The sequence below is a fragment of the Vipera ursinii genome (assembly GCF_947247035.1).
Source record: "Vipera ursinii genome assembly, chromosome: 2".
Taxonomy (NCBI): Eukaryota; Metazoa; Chordata; class Lepidosauria; order Squamata; family Viperidae; genus Vipera; species Vipera ursinii.
This window is the reverse complement of record NC_139513.1, coordinates 19,478,555-19,498,572: the sequence shown is the minus strand read 5'-3', so window position 1 is coordinate 19,498,572 and position 20,018 is coordinate 19,478,555. Positions and strand designations below refer to the sequence as shown.

The following is a 20,018-nucleotide window of genomic DNA, read 5'->3' as shown; positions in this document are numbered from 1 at the left end:
CACAATACCATACGAGAGGACGCTCTCTATGGTAGACCGGTAAAAGAGGGTCATTAGCTGTTGTTCTACCCTGTTCTAAGTCCCAATAAACAAACAAACAAACAAACAAACAAACAAACTGGGACAAAGCTTAAACCAATGTCTCACTTAACAGTCAACTGTGGTCACTGACGACTCTAATTGAGCTGCTGTACCGGCACAAAATATTATAGGGAGAAGACACAGTTGTTGCTATTGCAGCTTTCTTCCTGCCTTTTGCAACACTGTGGTGTCTTTCGTTAATCTTTAACTGTACACCAGAACATTCAACAAAAGGTAGTTCTTAAATGTGGTAGACAAGCTTCAACTGGGAGAGGATCAAGGGTCACCTTTATTAAGATGTTCTCAGCAGACACAAAGTCCTATCCTGGAAAGAATATTGTAGAGAAGTACCAAATAAAATTGGTCATTCACACATTCCATTAAACTTGGCCTCTACAGGGAGTTGATTTATGACTGGTTACTGGAAGTTACAACCACCTACCTTGGGGCTACTTACGACTCAAGTTTTCACAACTGCCCTTCCCCCCCCCCCGGTCACGTGAACAGATTTCAGGCACTCTGCAACATGGTCATATTTATAATTTCCAGTGTCCTGTGTAGTCCCATGACTATACTTCATGAATGTTTTATTGAAAACTGGCACTTCCAGGTTTTGGTCAAATTACATCCATAGCAAGCCATTGATTAATGACCCCAGTGTTCATTTAATAACCGGGGTTGATTTGCTTAATGACTACTGTAAATACAACCTGTGAAAAACAGGCTCCAACTAAGGTCGTAAGTCAAAGGCTACCTGTACATGGCCCAGATGAATCATGCCATCCAGTCACATCGTCCCATAGCTGTTATGAATCAAGTATTTACCATTACAAGGCCAGTTATAACCCCTCAAGCTTTAGTGTACAAGACCACCCAATTGTGAAATTAAGTCCTCTGTCTTAGTACTGGTTTTACATCGACCTGAATAAATACTTCACAGGTACAGTGGAGCACAATCCTAAAAAAAAAAAAAATGACATCAGCAAAAGGTTTATTCACAAGACTAGTTTAATCGGTCACCCTTAAGAGCTGGGCTCCTTTCATTACCAAAAATAATAATAAGAGGGTCTCAAAGGGAGGGAGAGTGAAAGAGAGAGAGAGAACAAGCCACAGCTAAAACATGACTAACTTCACTACTAGTTTACCCGCCAGAAGACACCAGCAGGGATGGAAGTAATGTTAACATGCAGACAAAGTGGAAAGCCATGAGGAATACGCAGAGGAAGAAGAAGAAGGAGGGGAAAAAAAGTGGATTTTAAAATGGTATGAGCGTGTGTACAAAAGGAAGCTTGTTTTCTTAAAGTTTCTCCCATTCCGGGAAGTCACCCCATTTGAAACGAAACACAATTTTTGAAGGCCAGACATTTATAAGAGCAACCCCCACCTCAGCTCCCTCCCCCATTTTCCTTTGTGCTTCCTGTCAGAGCAGTGGGGAAGATGAGGTGCTGAGTGGAGAACAGAGTGGAGCAATGCAACATGAGGAAATCCCCACCCCCACCCCCCCAAAAAAAAACTTGCTGGTAGGCAGGTAGTGAACATCCGTCTGAAAATCGGTCTCTTGTAAAAAGCATCATAAAACAGGAGGCTGCTCCTTCCATCTTGGTGCCGGTCAAGCAATGAGACTTTCCACCCCAAGGTGTCTCTCTCTCTCCCCCGATGAGCAATGGAGGCTTGCTGAGATCAGCCTCATTTCCACTACACGGAGTTAAAAGTGACAGATGGTCTTCTGTCCCTGCCGCGGGGACTGGGGGTGGCTTTGTATTCCAAGACAGTCAGTCACTTCTTTCTCCATCAGGTGAAATTAAATGTGAAGTTTCAGGAAAGTGGCAGAGGTCAGGAATTAAAACCAAGGTCAACGTGGAGAGAGGCAAGCCCCTTTTTATCGGGTCTGTTCAACTGAAAAGAAAAAAAGAGAGAGATCGAAGAGGTGTCAGGCAGAACGGGGCAAGGGACTGGCTCTTGACTAAATGAAAAAAGGCCCATCGTTACAGCAAAGCAAATCCAACTCCCGCTTTCCTACGCCCACTCATTTCGCCATGTCTCCCCCCTTAAAGACATCTCAACTTCCTTGTGCTCACTCAAGACCAAATGCCATTCTGTTGCCCCAGTTTATAAAGTGGATAAAAGCCACAGAAGAACTGTGTTTCTCTGAAGTAGTAACTTGGGTTTTATTTAGTAAATTTACACATCACCCAACCTATCAATCAACTCTGAGAGGCATAATATAAAACATTACAATGACAAAAGATTAAAGATTAAAATTAATAAAAATCGGCTAAAGAAGAACTAACATACCACAGGGCGTCTTCTTTCATCCACCAATCACAGTATTAAGTTACTCGAATGTAAGTAAGCCTTACAATTAAACCAAGGTTTGAAGAGACTACGGGTAGTCCTTGACTTTCGAATTTGTTTAGGGAGCAAAGTTACAACAGCCCCGAAAAAAGTGACTTATGATTATTTTTCACATTTATGACTGTTGAAGCATCCCTACGGTCACATACTCAAAATGCAGACGCTTGGCAACTGACTCATATTTCTGATGGTTGTAGTGTCCCAGAGACACATGTGGTCATCTTTTACGACCTTCTGGCAAGCAAAGTCAATGGGGAAGGCAGATTCACTTAACAACCACTGCAATGATTCACTTCACTGTGACAAGATTGTAAAATGAGGCAGAATTCACTTAACTGTCTCACTTAGCAACATACATTTTGCCCTCAATTGTGGTCATAAGTCAAGGACTATCTGAAGGTGGCTCTTCTATATAGACAATGTGGGAATATTTATATTGTATGTATGAACATCAACTTTCCATTTTCATCTGGAAAACATAAAAGTTCCACTCTGCAAAATATTTAGCAGGCAATACAAATTATGCATCGGCCACATCCTCTTTTGGGCATACTTATTTTTGTGAGGATGGGGGTGGGCTGAGCTAAAAAGCACGATAAAGCACACTCACTGTAGGAGGAGATATCAATTTCATCAGGCAGTTCACTGATGTTCACTTCGAAGCGGTCCTGCACTTCATTTAGGATCTTAGCATCATTCTCATCTGACACGAAAGTGATTGCCAGGCCCTTTGTGCCAAAGCGACCAGCACGAGCCACCTGGAATCCAGAAATGGGAAGATGGGTCTGGATTATTGCACAGGAACCCCCAAATAGGATTTCAAACCCTCAAAGGACAGCAGAGGACTTAAAAACAAAGGGCTTTCAACCAAGGGCACTTACTCAGGGCTTGAAGAGACATCAGAAAAAGTCAGAGACTCTAGTCTGAGCAATTCATCATTGCAACTACACCTTGGACTTTTGTCTTCATCCCAATTTGGGCACCCAGTCCTAGGAAATTGGGAGGTTGCGTTTTTGTATTGTTCGGCTTACCCGGTGCAAATAGGTGTCTGAATCCTCTGGCATATCATAGTTGAAAGCTATGTTGACCCGCTCAATATCCATGCCACGACCGAACAAATTGGTGGCTACCAAGATACGACGCTGGAAATCCTTGAACTGCTGGTACCGTGATAATCTGCGAGACAGCAAATACATGGTAATGTTCTTCACCATGAAACGTCACCCATAGAACATAAGAGACAGAGGACTTCTGTTGTTGTTTTTTTAAATTTTTATTTTATTTATCAAATTATTTTGAAAGCTATGTTGGTCTCTGGGAGACATTCCAAAGCCTAAGCTGAAAAAGCAAGTGGAACCAGGAGCCTAATTTGATTCACCAGATCTTTTATAAGACGAAATGTTATCTATAACCTCCAGAAGAAAACTATTGGCCTTCTACGCTTCTCCCAACTAAAAAATTAAAATACGACTTTTTTTGGCCCATCTATTCAACAGCAATAGCAATAGCACTTAAGACTTCTATACCGCTTCACAGCCCCTCTCTAAGCGGTTTACAGAATCAACATATTGCCCACTCCAGCAATCTGGGTCCTCATTTTACTGACCTCGGAAGGATGGAAGGCTGAGTCAACAGTGAGCCAGCGAGACTCAAACTGCTGAACTGCTGGCAGATGGCAGTCAGCAGAAGTAGCCTGCAGTACTGCATTCTGGTGACATTGGTGATCCTTCGTCCACAGGTTACACTTTTTAAACCCTTGCTTCATAAGATACTCAACTCCCATTACTGTGATCTAACCCACAGAGACTTTTTTTCTTTCTATACACAGGCAAAATGCAGGGTGTGTAAAAGTCATTAATTGGAGAGTGGACTATCTCAAATCTCCTCTGGAAAGCTTCAGTATTTAGGAATGTTCTGGAGGTGATCTTCCCAGATATGGCATTCCACACAAAACACTTGTTTCAGGAGCAGGCTACCTGTGGAACACATCCATCTGCTTCTGGTTCAGGGAATCTCCTTCTGGAAATCATCAAAAGCGCCTCCCGAAAAGCGGAAAAATACAACATTCCAGACTTCTCAAAAATGTGGGTTCCAAACCCTGAACGTTCAGGATTTAACACTGCTCGTCTCAACGGCGCATGTGTGAAAAGCAACATGTCTAAAAAACAGCAAGCTTTCTCTAAACATTTCAGATGAGAAATTGCTTTTCTTTCCCGGGATGCCCATTTCTTTCTCAAAACGTCTCCTCTCGTACAAATCAACTTTTTTGGGTAAGAGAATTTGCAACAGCTTCTGCAGGGGCCATTGCTCAGGGCTTAAAAGCATCATCACTGAAGAAGTCAGAGACTCTAGTCTGAGCAAAATCATCACAGCAAAAGAACCCCTGGCAAGGAGCTGCGCTCACAACCCCTTCCCGCCGCAACCTCACCTCTCTTCCTGGGGCATGCCTCTGTGGATGGCAATGGCTGGGAAGTTCTGCTCCACTAAGAGCTGGGCCAGAGCTATGCAACGCTGCACAGACTTCACAAAGATGACCACCTAGGCAGAGGAAGAGGAAAGTCAACCCCACCAGTCTATAGGGAACAGCAGTGAACCTTGCTCAGTTATATGTTGTGGAAGCCCCTCTGACAACTCCGGAGTTTGTCAAAAGTGCCATTTAGCTTTTATTCTTCGGAGTGATATAAGCCAACTTCCTGTCTGACAAGGCTACTTTTTTTTTTTGCCCAAAATTTTAGCTGCGACAGTTGTAGCAGAAATCAGCCAACTCCCAGCGTTCGATTAAGGTAAAGGTTCCTCCGCACATGCGTGCTAGTCGTTTCCGACTCTAGGGGCCGATGCTCATCTCCGTTTCAAAGCCGAAGAGCCAGCGCTTGTCCGAGGACGTCTCCGTGGTCATGTGGCCGGCATGACTAGATGCCAAAGGCGCACGGAATGCTGTTACCTTCCCACCGTTGGCAGAAGCTGGGACGAGTAACAGGCGCTCACTCTGTTACGCGGCACTCGGGATTCGACCCGCCAAACGGCCGACCTTCTGATCGACAAGCTCAGCGTCCTAACCCACTGAGACACCGCATCCCTAGCATTCGATTAAGAACCTCAAAATGTCTTTCTTTCAAGATGAACAGAAATTCTTGACTTTTATGACAACCGGGATCAGAATTTTCCTTGCTTAGCAGAACGGCTGTTAAATGAATCAAACCCGCTTTTATGAGCTGTGCCTTGCTTAAACAAATCACTGCCGTTGTTAAGTGAATCATGCCACTGTTCAAGCTACTCCGGTTTCCCCAACTAATTTTGGCTTGTTGGATGCAGGCTAGGAAGTTGACAAATGGATCACACGATACAGGGACGCGGCAGCGGTCGCATATACAGGCAGTCCTTGACTTTCAACAATTAAGCCCAAAGTTTCAATTTTCTAAGTCAGAGGTCCTCAAACATGGCCACTTTTAAGGCTTGTGGACTTCAGCTCCCAGAATCCCCCAGCCAGACTATGGGCTGAAGTCCACAAGTCTTAAAGCGGCCAAGTATGAGGACCCCTGTTCTAAGTGAAACATTTAAGTGAATTTCACCTCATTTTACAACCTTTCTTGCTGTAGTTGTTAAGCGAACCACTGCAGTTGTTAAAATTAATAACGCAGTTAAGTGAACCTGGCTTCCCTATGGGCTTTGTCAGAAGGTCGCAAAAGCCGATCACATGGCCCGTGGGAGGCTGCTATCGTCATAAATACGAGTCAGTTGCCAAGAGGGCACATTTTGATCAAGTGACCCTGGGCAACACCACAGTGCGTGCAAAGTGCGAAAAAAATAATAATCATGTGTCACTTTCTTCGGTGCCGTTTTAACTTTGGACAGTCACTAAATGAACTGTCGTTAAGTCGACTACCTGGACAGACTGATTGCCAAGTGCCCGAGTTTTGATCACATGACCGTGGGGATACTGTAATGGTCGTTAAGCATGAGGACCAGATGACATTTATTTTTATCAGTGCCATTATAACTTTGAATGCTGGCTAAGTAAATGGGTTATAAGTTGAGAATAGGACAGAACAGAACGAGAGCTGGAAGGGACCATGGAGGTCTTCTAGTCCAGCCCCCTGCTCAAGCAGGGGAACCTATACCATCACAGACAGGTGAATGCCTAGTCCAGGGGTAGGCAACCTTGGCTCATTTAGGACTCGTGGACTTCAACCCCCAGAATTCCTAAGTCAGCATAATTCCTGACTCAGGAATTCTGGGAGTTGAAGTTGAAGTTCTGAAATGAATCACAGCAGTTAAGTTACTAATGTGGTTGTTAAGTGAATCTGGCTTCCCCATTGATTTTGCTTGTCAGAAGGTTGCACAACGTGATGATCACATGACCCCAGGACATTGCAAACCGCCATAAATATGAGTCAGTTGCCAAGTGTCTGGATTTTGATCACTCAACCATGGGGATGCTGCAACGGTTTGCAAGTGTGAAAAATGGTCATAAGTCACTTTTTCCAGTGGCACGGTAACTTCAAGTAGTCACTAGAATAGAATAGAATAGAACTGGAAGGGACCTTGGAGGTCTTCTAGTCCAGCCCCCTGCTCAAGCAGGGGAACCTATATCACAGACAGGTGAATGTCTAGTCCATGGGTAGGCAACCTTGGCTCTTTCGACTTATTACAGTTCCCATGGTGTAATAAGATGGAGGTTTGTTGTCACTGTGAGTTGGGGGGTGAGAGCACGAAGGGAGGCTCAGCTAATCTCAATGTATACATGGTTGTACTTTGACAATACAAGGTTCACTCATTCGTGGACTTCAACCCCCAGAATTCCTAAGTCAGCATATTTCCTGACTCAGGAATTCTGGGAGTTGAAGTCCACGAGTCATAAAAGAGCCAAGGCTGCCTACCCCTGGGTGTAGGCCAGGGGTGACAAACTCAATTTCATTGAGGGCCGCATCAGCATTGCGGTTGCCCTCAGGGGGCCAGGTGGGTATGGCCAGGGTGGGCGTGGCCAGAGTGTGTATGGCCTACTGGGTGGGCGTGGCCAGCTCTACATCATTCGCATCAAGGGGGCCTATGGGGGCCTTGGCGGGAGTGGGACAGGTCTGAGGGTCTCTGGCAGAAGGAGGGTCTCTGGGCCAGGGCCAAGGCAGTGGGAGCCGTTCCCTCACTGTTTCCAGGATGGCTTCACGGGCCACATGAAACCACTTCATGGGCCGCATCTGGCCTCCGGGGCCTTGTGTTTGACATGTCTGGTCTAGTCTCTTAAAAATCTCCAGTGATGGAACGCCCACAATTTCTGGGGGTAAGCTGTTCCTACAGGGCCACCTGCACTGGATTTAGCCAGCTCTGGCCTCTTCCGCATCTATCACTCCCCCCACCCCCACCCCACCACAGGCTCTATTTCCAGAAAGCACCTGGTTGAACTCCAGCACATCAAGCAGGTCAAACAGCTTGCGGTTCTTCTCGTTGTCTTTCAGTTTGACATAATACTGCTGCAGACCGTGCAGCGTCAGCTTGGTCTCGTCATCCACGAAGATCTCCATAGGCTGAGAAGCAAATCCAGGGCCAGTTAGACCAAGGGTAAGACGGACCTGGGCTTGGAGGGGAGGGTGAGGGGGGGGGGGAAAAGGACAAGAAGCGCAGATCTGCACAGGAGCAACTTTTCCCCCTACCACAAAGATGATGGGTCCTGCCCCTTAGAACAGGTCCAGGAAACAAACCCTGGCTAACTCCTTCCAACAAGAACACTCAAAAAAAAAAAAAAAGCCCCAAAGCATCTAAGCAATGCACACTGGGAAGCAGCATTCTCCTCTCTCAGCCAAGCATTTATTATCCTGCAAAACATTCTTTTATATATATATATATAGGCGACGTTTTATATATATATATAGGCGACGTTTCGACGAGGTACCACTCATCATCTTCAGGCTGGTGTCTTCGGCTTCGCGCACGAAGGCGAAGATACCAGCCTGAAGATGACGAGTGGGACCTCGTCGAAACGTCGCCAAGACACTATCAATCTTACATGGGAAAAGACCTGAATACACCAAGACCTGCATACCTGTACCCGTGAAAATCTATGTGTGTGTGTCTATACACACACACACACTCTATGTATACTAATATTGTTGCCCTAAAATAATTTTTGAGTCAAACTCTGCAGTTTCTTAGTTACGTTTCCCCTTTTCACTACCTGAAATTTAAAAAAAAAGGGGGGAGAACACCCACGTGTAGGGGAAAAAAAGGGATTTACTTACGTACTCCAGCTACCTTAACTAACATGACTACCAATCACTTTCTCAGGACATTTAACCATGCAGAAGCTTACATCTTAAGTTCCCTGCCATTCTCAAAACCTAACGGGGTAACAAGATCTGGGCAACAAAAGAAAAAGAAGGTGCCATTCCTTTCCTTCCATATAAGAGCAGAAGACATCAATCATTTCTGATCTGTTCGTTATCAAGACCAGCCAATCACCTGACTTTGAACACAAAGGTCCCTGGCAAACTCATTCCAGTTAACTAACATTCTTATTAACAACACTCTAAAAAGCCGAAGTGGGGGTGAAACTATGGCCCTTTTATGTCTTGTGGATTTCAACTCCCAGAATTCCTCAGCTAGAGTTGAAGTCCACAAGCCACAAAAGGGCCAACAGTTCCTCACCCCTTGGCTCTAGAGAGTAACTTTTCTGCCTGGTAATTTGAGGGCTCCTCTGGGGAAGATGTCTGAATTATTTGCCCTCCCACTGTGAAGGCTCTCAAAACAAACCCCTTTTCCACATGGCACGGGGGGGGGGGGGGAAGAGGAGGAGAATAGAGGGTAACAGAAAATAAAACGGCACAACGCTTTTTTTTTTTTTTGCCAGTTCCAAAAAAAGGATAAAACTTCTCCTCCGGGTCACCAGGCGTCCGCTCCATTGGGCTGCCTCCGACGGTTCAGATCCCTCGGGGAGTCCTTCGCCGCAGGTCTCCAGAATGCGTGGGCAGGGAGGGGCAGGGCAAGAAGGGCGGGAACAGGAACGTACAGGCCGCGGTTGTGTCTTTGTGTGTAATGTGTGGATCAGGTTAATGCAGGGGGGCAAGGGGGAAGAAGAAAAAAAAGAGAGGCTACCACTTGCCTGGGTGTGTGTGGGCCAGGATCTTCTGAACGTGGGTGTGTGTGGGGGCCAGGATCTTCTGCCACGCGGTGGCTGACACAAGCAGGCAAATTCCACGCAGAGGGAGGGAACTAGGACAGCAAGGGAGCGCTGCCAAATGTTGCGCCGCTTGCCAGGTGGGAAAGCATAAAAGAGGATCCTTCCGGGATGGATCCGCCCTGAATAAAATGTAGATGATCTCTAAGACAAGTGTGCCAGAGGGGGCAAAAACAAGAATCATAGCAGAAGTGCTGGTTTGACCCTAGTGGGAGAAGCGCTGTTGCTCTTGTGTGCAAAGAGGCTCTTAAGAGTAACCCGAATGATCTTCCGGCAAGTATGTCTCCTACAGATGCCTTAGCAGAACTGGCTAGCTGAGGGGCAGCAAGGGTGCAGCCCAGTGAACTGTAGGCAGTGGTCGTGTTCTCCGTGCCGGCCCCCTTCTCCTTCCTTGGACGGGGAGAGGGAGGGAGAGAGGTAGGCTGACCGGCCAGGTGGATAAAGAAGGTAGAAGGGTTTTAATTACGTCTTGCATGAATTTGCGGCACACGGGGCGGATTTCCTTGCCGAGAGTAGCACTGAACATCATGACCTGCTTTTCATGCAGGGTCATGCGGAAGATCTCCTGGACATCTCGACGCATATCTGGGGGGGGGGGAGAGGGATGGGGGGGAGAGGAGGAGAAGGACAAACAGGTTAACAATAGTTACTTGGGTTAAACGTACCGCACATCTCAAAAGCCTCGGGGGGAAAAAGGAGCTGTGGTGGCACAATGGGTGGAATGCAGTATTGCAGGCTAACTCTGCCCACTGCTGGGAGTTTGATCTTGACCGGCTCAAGGTCGACTCAGCCTTCCATCCTTTAGAGGCTGGTAAAATGAGGACCCAGATTGTTTGGGGGAGGGGGCGATATGTTGACTCGGTAAACTGCTCAGACTGTTTGTAAAGCAATCACCATACTTTTGTTTTAGTATTTATTGCCCTGTTCACCGCCCTGAGTCCTTCGGGAGAAGGACGGTATACAAATAAAATTATTATTATTATTATGAAACAGTATACGTCTAATAAGCGCTGCTTGCTATTAAGAATGTATGTTTTAGTTTCTCTACAGATCATATTGACAGTTACAGAATTACCTCAATTTTGAAAGAGAAACAGCCAAAGTCAGAAAATATCCCCATTAAGGGCTAATGGGCTGACAAGAAGGGAGAATCTTCCTACTTCTTCCTTGCCTTCGTACAAACTCAGTCTAGAAAGGGCACGATGTAGATTTCTGGCTCCTATAAAGCTCTATCTTTTCTTTCTATTCCAGAATACCCACGACACTCACCAAGCTGCTCAAGCATTTTGTCACATTCGTCCAGGATGAAATGCTTGATATGTTTGAGGTTAAGGCTCTTGTTGCGGGCCAAAGCCAGGATGCGGCCCGGGGTCCCCACCACAATATGGGGGCAGTTCTTCTTCAGAACCTCTTCATCCTTCTTGATGGACAGGCCCCCAAAGAACACTGCCACCTATGGGAGGGAAGAATGAAGGAATGTTGTCTGGCATGGTTGCTAGATTTCGCTTATCAAACACACCTGAGTTTTCAGGGGTGGCAAGCAGCAGAATATCATGCTAAATATGACACAGCCCAAAGAAACTTTTTCAGTCCTTTCCTACTTGTATATATCTGCTCCAGGCCAAGAAAGAGATGTTTGGTCTTGCCCCAGTGCCTAAAGTAGTGGTTCTCAAACTTTTCTTTACCATAGACCTCTTTTGAATACGTTTTGTGGCTATGGTCCCCCAAAACTTAACTCAATTTAAATAATATTTATTCAAGCCTTTGGAGACCACTTGCGACAACATTGCATCTCCCCCCCCCAAAAAAAAAAAAACCCAGGGCTCCACAGACAAAAAGTTGAAAACCACTGGCCTAGAGGACAGAGATGGAACAGAGGATGGATCAGAGCAAGAGGGAGGTGTTTATTTAGAATCCATCGGCTTCCAGAATGCTTCTTCAACTCTGGATAGGCTAATACTACCGTTGGAATAGGAGGTTAACAATCTGGGTCCTTTAGGACTTATGTCTTCTGGTGGAACAGCACACGGTAGTTGTGCTAACAGCTTTTTCTAGACTGGGTGACTATGTAACAGCAGTGTCCTTAATGTGCACTCGGATACCGCAATCTGTTCTGCTGAGGGCTGCTCTTGAAGTCAATCCAGAAGTTACAATAGTTGAGTACAGCTGCTCCCTTGCTGCAGTCAACACCGTATAGAGCAGGGGTAGGTAAGCTTGGCTCTTTTATGACTCATGGACTTCAACTCCCAGAATTCCTGAGCCAGCATGGCTGGCTCAGGAATTCTGGGAGTTGAAATCCATGAGTCATAAAAGAGCCAAGGTTGCCTACCCCTGGTAAAGAGTATCATTGGCTTTGCAGGAACTGCACTGACCCAGCTTCAGGCCCAATCTACTATCACCCATTCCTTTTATGGTTCCTGTTTTTTTAATTATCAAACTTCTATACCACCCATCTCACCGAGGCAAGTCTGTTACCTTTTCACCCAGATAAATTCTGCCCTCCTACTCAATGATGGCAAAAGTCCCTAGGGCCTAGACTATGAGAAATTAAAAAGGAAGATGCTTCAAAATAAGCCTTTTTAAGAGCAGCCCGAAGCTCAGGTTAGAGGTTAGAATGGCTCTTTCCCAGTTATATTTTTGGAAAGCAGTTAAGGTCACATCACTGTTATGGTTTTTTAAAAAACTTTTAAGCATATAATAAAATCATGCCTAGGGTCACCTGGGCTGGCATACAAATATACACGAAGAAATAATCCTCTAGACTTCAGTTCTCTCCCATGATGGTAAACAAGAGCATTCTTGATGATTCAAAACAGAAACAGCTTCCTGAATTCTCACCTTGACGCTGGGCATGTACTTGGAGAACCGTTCGTATTCCTTACTAATCTGGAAGGCCAGCTCACGCGTGTGACACATCACCAGCACAGACACCTGTGAAAGAGGGCAAAAATAATTTGTAATTTCTCCCATCACCCCTGCTTATTCTTAGCTCACCTGTGTGATCAGGTTTCAAGCATCCGTGCCCAACTATCATCTAGGGCAGGGGTAGGCAACCTTGGCTCTTTTATGACTCGTGGACTTCAACTCCCCGAATTCCTGAGCCAGCCATGCTGAGGGAAAAGGGAGAGGTTTCCAAGCTAAGCCATGCTGGCTCAGGAATTCTGGGAGTTGAAGTCCACGAGTCATACAAGAGCCAAGGTTGCCTACCCCTGATCTAAGGGGTGGGGAGGAGAAAAAGTCTGGATTTCAGTCACATACCTGTCCTGTTATTGGCTCCAACTGCTGAAGCGTAGCAAGAACGAAGACAGCAGTCTTGCCCATGCCCGATTTGGCCTGGCACAGGACATCCATGCCCAAGATTGCTTGTGGAATGCACTCGTGTTGCACTGCATTGAGAATAAGGACAGAATTAACACCTGGTGCAGCGGAGATCGCAGAAGCCCAAGCTCTCCACGGGACAAGTCATCTTGACTCACCTTCTGAAGGGTGCTCAAAGCCACAATCAACAATGGCACGCAAGAGTTCTGGTTTTAATAGGAAATCACGGAAGCCAGAACTGTGGATGGAGACATAGGATCCCTTGACGTCTTTTTTAGATGGGACATCCACCCCTTCTCCAGCTGCTTGGTTTTCCACCTCATCATCTTCATAATCCAGCAGCTCGTTGTCAACGTCATTCTCGGTCATGGTGATGTCTCCCTCACTAAAAACTGAGATAAAGGTTTAAGTGAGCCAAAGCATTTTAGAAAGAAAATCCCCAACATTATCAGTGTACTGCAGAGCACAAACAAACAAAGCATTACAAGCCACAGTGACCTCTAACCCTTCAAAGACAGCAGTCATGTTATATGACCATACAACGAGGCATCTGCAAAACTAAGACATCTACATTCATAACTTAGTCCAAGTTCCTTTCTATTGCATGGTATTATAACTCTACTCCAAGTTATTATGCCACAAGATTTAAGTTCATTTCACAAGGATTGGGAGCACATTTGGGGCTTTTGAGAGCATGTGGTAAGCATACTCACACAACGGCTGTCACAAGAGGCTTGCCTCTTCACAAAATGGCTACCACAGTAAGCCATTCTACCACAAAAATAAATTTAACCCAAGATGTACCATTGCACAGAGCTTTATTCTGCAAATAAATAATTTTGGTGATCGTTGCATTATTATAAGAATGTCTTAAAAAGCCAGGTGAGATACAGAAGATAGTATCTGAGGGCATAGTAGCCCACCTCAGGAATCCGCCCAATATCCTTGGTTGCAGGAAGTTATATATAGTGGCTCTTACCATTATGTGTAAACATGATATGTCCATCATCTCACAAAGTAGAAAAAAATTCTAGAAGAATTTAATTCATTCTTTAAAAATTCTCTTGAAAAGTCTTCTGGTAAATAATGGTTTATTTTAGGTCAAAGTGTCCTGGAGACACTTTATCAGAATATATATTCTAGCTCAGGGGTGTCAAACTCAATTTCATTGAGGGCGCATCAGCATTGCGGTTGCCCTCATGGGGCCGGGTGGGTATGGCCAGGCTGGGCGTGGCCTACTGGGTGGGCGTGGCTAGAGTGCGTATGGCCTACTGGGTGGGCGTGGCCAGCTCTACATCGTTCGCATCAAGGGTGCCTATGGGGGCCTGGGCAGGAGTGGGACAGATCTGAGGGTCTCTGGCAAAAGGAGGGTCTCTGGGCCAGGGCCAAGGCAGTGGGGGCCGTTCCCTCACTGTTTCCAGGATGGCTTCGCGGGCCACATGAAACCACTTCGCGGGCCGAATCCGGCCCCCGGGCCTTGTGTTTGACGTGTCTGTTCTAGCTAATTAAATGGGACAAATACAACAACTCTTACCTTTAATTGAATTTATGCAAACAAGGATTCAATTACATTCTTGCTATTTTGATTTTAATAATTTTCAACAATTTTGAAGAATCCTGATTTAAGTGTAAATGGTACCCGTAAGTTGGAAACCTAGGTCTTGGCTGTAAAAATCCAGCCAGCCACCACAAGGAAGTGAAATCCAGTTTAATTTTTGCCATCCAGTGACTACCTGACACAATGAAATCAATATAAAATGTTACAGGTTATCAACCATCCATTTTTATTATGCCAAATGACTGTGTTAGCATAGTACTACTACTGTACACAAGACTTACAGCCATTCATTTAGCTGTTGTCCAGTGTTACAATGGCACTGGGGGAAAAAATGACTTATGATCTGTCCTCACGCTTATGACTGTCACATTATCCCCACAGTCACATGATCAAAATCTGGGCACCTGGCAAATAGCATACGGCTGCAGCTTCCTAGGGTCATGTGATTGCCGAATGCAATCACTTGCGTACAGTCACTCACGCGCTCATGACCTCTCGTCTAGACTACTGTAATGCTCTCTACATGGGGCTGCCCTTGAAGTCCACTCGGAGGCTTCAACTGGTGCAGAATGCAGCCGCGCGAGTTGTACTGGGAGTTTCCCAATACTCCCATGTTACACCTTTGCTCCGCGAGCTGAATTGGCTGCCGGTTGCCCTCCGGGTGAAATTCAAGGTGTTGGTAATGACTTACAAAGCCCTACATGGCATGGGTCCGGATTGCCTACGGCAACACCTGCGGCCGGCGTCAACTTCCCTCCATCCAGTGCGCTCCCACAGAGAGGGCCTCCTCAGGGTGCCTCCGATCAGAGAATGTCGATTGGTGGCCCCCAGGGGGAGGGCGTTCTCTGTGGGCGCGCCAGACCTTTGGAACCGCTTGCCGGTTGAGCTCCGGACGGCCCCCGACCTTCGCTCCTTCCGGCACGATCTAAAAACGTATTTATTTGAGCAATCTGACCTGGTCTGATGGGTTAGGGGTGGGGTTTTAATATGTTTTTAACTATTGTTTTAAATTTTAAATTTGGGCATTATATTTAATCGTTTTTTAACTTTTGTATTCTGTTTTTTATATTTATTGCCCTGTACACCGCCCCGAGTCCTTCGGGAGAAAGGCGGTATAAAAATATAATAATAAATAAATAAATCTTTCAGCCTGCTTCCAACAAGCTAAATCACAGGGGGCAAGCCAGATTCACTCAACTGCAGTCATTTGCTTAAAAACAACCAAGTTATTTGCTTAACAACCACTATGGAAAGAAGATTGCAAAGCTGGGCATAACTCACCCAACAATCAACTCAACAATCACCTTGCTTAGCAATGGAAATCTTGGGTCTTAATTAGAGTTATAAGACAATGACTACACCTGCAGGTTGCTTTGTAGGAAACATCAAAGTGGTCAAATGCATATGAAAATGTAAACTCTGCCCACATAAGATTTAAGCAATGATCAATGCCTGAAGACAGGGATAACCAATAAGTAAACTTTGCCAGTCTAAGAACTACTGAACTGCCAGTATTTGCAGAGAAAGCATGACAAACGAGGAAGATCTTTGGAAGCACAGGTGGTCCTCCACTTACAACAGTTCATTTAGTGCAGACATGTCAAACACAAGGCCCGGGGGCTGGATCCGGCCCGCGAAGTGGTTTCATGTGACCCGCGAAGCCATCCTGGAAACAGTGAGGGAATGGCCCCCACTGCCTTGGCCCTGGCCCAGAGACCCTCAGATCTGTCCCACTCCTGCCCAGGCCCCCATAGGCACCCTTGATGCGAACGATGTAGAGCTGGCCACGCCCACCCAGTAGGCCATACCCACTCTAGCCACGCCCACCCAGTAGGCCACGCCCACCCTGGCCATACCCACTCGGCCCCGAGGGCAACCGCAATGCTGACGCGGCCCTCAATGAAATTGAGTTTGACACCCCTGATTTAGTGACTGTTCAAAGTCACACCACCACTGAAAAAGGTGACTCAGGACCATTTTTTCACACTTTAGGACCGTTGCAGCACCCCCATGGTCACGTGATCAACATTCAGATGCTTGGCAACTCGTTCATGCAGCGTGTGTGTGTGTGTGTGGGGGGGGTGTCACGTGATCTCCTTTTGCGACCCTTCTGACAAGCAAGGGCAATGGGGAAGCCAAATTCACTTAACCACCTTTTAACAAATGCAGCGATTCTTGTAACAAAGGCAGCGATTCGCTTGCCACCTGTGGCAAGAAAAGTCGTAAAATGGGGGCAAACTCACTTAGCAAATGAGTTTCTTTTTTTTTCTTTTTTTTTTAACTGTATAAATTCTTTTTACTTAATCCTTTTTACATAAAGGATAGAAAATGTTTTGCAAAAGGGCCTGCTATGGTTTAGATGTAACTGCAAATCTCCTATGCATATAAATACATTTCACCTGCCAAAGTATGCATTAAGTAAATGACTTGGCATTAATTGTAGAATCCAGCTCCATCATAACTCAAGTTGGGTGCAAGGTGAAGAATGAGTAGTAAATAAAAGAAACAATTACAGGTTTTCAACAAAAGACTGCATTTGATGCTTGCTGAAGACTAAACATAAGGCAAAATCTTAATGTTCCACTGATGTTTGGAGGATTCCTTTTGTACAGTAGAAAGAATGAAGAGAAATAACATTGATACAGGATAGCAATAGCCACGATTACATCCGGATGATCACTACTCTTATGAATGCATCAACCATATTCTAACATTGCAGTAGTTGCTTTGTCAATAGGCTAGTTTTTACTCTAAATTTATTTATTTATTTATTATGGGACATATGCCGCCCTATCTCCCAAAGGACTCAGGGCGACTTAGCAAATGAGTTTCATTTAGCAACATAAATTTTGGGACTCAATTGTAACTCCAGGACTACCTGTACCACCGTTCAGCAGCGTCCATCTTTCCCTGAAACAGGCAGATTCAACAACAGCAATCTGCAAATCCCCCCCTTAAACCTCCCTCATTGGTGCTGAAATCAGCTATCAAACCATGATCAGTACGGGGAAAACCGGATCATGCCTTTTCTGCCCACTTCCTGGAGTCAGGAAGAAATCTTGGGAGAAAAGAGAACTTGTGTATTTTACCCCTGTGAATTTCTCAGGGAATTTCCGAGGGAATTAAGCTCCTTACATCCATTTAACTCTGGGCCACCCCAGCATGCATTATTCGCCGTTGTTCAGCAGGGGCAACACAATTTGATGCACCAGATGATTTCTTTAATCCAACAACAGCGCCTCCAAATAAACAGGAAGCCTACGCAGCATGCTCAAGACTAGCAGCCATTTGCCTGAAATGGTATAAGTAAGGCAAGGGGTCTTCAAACGTGGCCCTTTTATGACTTGTGGACTTCAACTCCCAGAATTCCTCAGCCAGGCACGCTGGCTGAGGAATTCTGGGAGTTGAAGTCCACAAGTCATAAAAGGGCCAAGTTTTGAAGACCCCTGGTATAAGGTTTCCTGCCTGAGCAGGGGGTTGGACTAGATGACCTCCAAGGTCCCTTCCAACTTTATTATTATTATTATTATTATTATTATTATTATTATTATTATTATTATTATTAAAAGTAATTCTTAATTACTACAGTAAAAATACGTAATCAAGTATTGCAAAGCCACTTGTGGAGGGGAAAAAAAAAAGCAGAAATCATTGCCTTCGCCTCTAAGACAATATAGACCATACTCTAGATTTTTTTTTACAGATAAGGCCCCATTAAAAAATGGAGGGGGGTGTTACAAAAAAAGCATTAGTACATTAGCTGTTAAGTAGTTTGTCGACTAATTCCTGGCTGGGCTGAAGCCCAAGAGATCTCTCGATCTAACGAGCCAGGCCTAAAAGACGAGAGTGGTAGCGGGTGGCCGATGTTTCTCGATTACGATCGGCCCAAGAAACGAAAACAAGGCTGAAGGAAAGGCGCCATCTTTAATTCCAGGCTTTCACTACAATGACGGGGGAGTACGTCGCACGCTCCCGCTCGCTCCCAGCTATAAATTTGGGCCCGGGGATGCAAAAATGACCAGCCAAAAGAAAAGAATCGGAAAGGCAAATGGCCGAAGAAACCGTACCCACCTCGATATACGACGGATGACTAACCGGAGCGCCGATAAAAGGGCGATTATCAAAGAGCTTACCTTACACCGAAGGGAGGGGGCTCGACGAAGTAACGCCGAGACGCGATCACGACGGAAAGAAAGCAACTTCCGCTAGGTGATGGGCGTAAGCGGAAGCGACTGGAGGGACCTGCGACGAAGACCCCGCGCGGTTTTTTGTTTTTTTTGCGGCTTTTGTCTAACTGAGTGCCCGATAAATGTAACACACTTAAAAATCACGATTACGTCTATAATGTTTCAAAATAATTTGTAAATGATACCGTTCTTCGTGAGTTTTCGTTCAATCCTATTTTAATACAGGATACTTGGAATAGATTTTTGCAGGCGTCTTCCCAATGGGAGTAAATTTGTGCTGGCTCACAATTGGTCAGTAAACCCACGTGGTTGTTCAGCTTTAAATCAATTGCATTTATTTCATTTGAAAAAGGTAGGTTAGGTTGTTCTGGCTCGTTCCCAGAAGGGAATTATAGCTAGTCCTCGATTTACAACAGTTCATTTAGTGACCAAAGTTGCAACATCACTGAAAAAAGTGACATTTTTCACACAACCATTGCAGCATTCCCTTAGTCATGTGATCAAAATTCAGATGCTTTGGTAACTTTTTGAATTATTATTATTATTATTATTATTATTATTATTCAAAATATTAATAATTCAAATTATTATTATTATTAATAATAAAGGTAAAGGTTCCCCCGCACATGATAATAATAATAATAATAATAATAATAATAATAATAATAATAATAATAATAATAATAATAAGGTTGGAAGGGACCTTGGAGGTCATCCAGTCCAACCCCCTGCTCAGGCAGGAAAGCCTATATCAGGCATTTCAAACTCGTGAGGTCGTGCAATGTATCGAATTTTTTTTCCCATTGCCGGCAATGGGGTCGGCGCGGTTTCAATGTGACACATCTGGCCCACGGGCCAGCAGCTTGTCATGCCTGGCCTATACCATTTCAGACAAATGGTTACAATTTTGGGAATTTTGCAAGCTGGAAGAAAGCAGAGTTTATTGATGATGCTTAATATGTTAATTGGCTGTTCCATTAGGTAGCTGCATGGCACCAAGGCGGCAGTGGAGTTGGCAGAACCAGTTCTTAAACATTTATCAGCACACACAGTAGTAACAAAATCTTACATGCCCAATTGCATTTTTATTCCCCTCTTTCTCATAATCCAAGAAATCAGGAAGGTGCTGACCTAGTACTTTTTCTTCTCCTGGGCTCAAGGCATGTTTCTCTGAATTGTGTTTTTCTAATGGTTTCTGAACAAAAGGTTCATCAAGGCCATCCCCATGACTCCCTACCAGAGAGCGCTGAGTTGAGGGAGGTTTTGTTTAAATTAACCATCTGTTATCTATCTCTTCCCATTAATTTGCAGGTGTGTATTTCATCTCATCTCTTAGCAACAAAATCTATTTCTT

The 20,018-nt window shown here is 45.0% G+C and overlaps 1 protein-coding gene across 2 annotated transcripts; it reads right to left on the bottom strand.

The window, feature by feature from the left end:
- Positions 1–1,070: 1,070 nt before the first annotated feature.
- On the bottom strand, positions 1,071–18,741 carry DDX39B (DExD-box helicase 39B). Of its 2 annotated transcripts, none has more exons than XM_083351274.1 (11): positions 18,611–18,741; positions 13,078–13,311; positions 12,860–12,987; positions 12,440–12,532; positions 10,871–11,054; positions 10,068–10,186; positions 7,824–7,955; positions 4,865–4,974; positions 3,468–3,612; positions 3,047–3,194; positions 1,071–1,977 (listed from the first exon to the last, which is right to left on the bottom strand). In XM_083351274.1, the coding sequence occupies exons 2-11, from the start codon at positions 13,286–13,288 to the stop codon at positions 1,961–1,963; spliced, it is 1,287 nt and encodes a 428-aa protein (XP_083207400.1). In that variant the 5' UTR covers positions 13,289–13,311; positions 18,611–18,741; the 3' UTR covers positions 1,071–1,960. The 2 variants fall into 2 exon arrangements, with proteins under 2 accessions (XP_083207400.1, XP_083207401.1); XM_083351275.1 differs by lacking the exon at positions 18,611–18,741 and adding an exon at positions 18,549–18,602.
- Between the last annotated feature and the right edge of the window lie 1,277 nt (positions 18,742–20,018).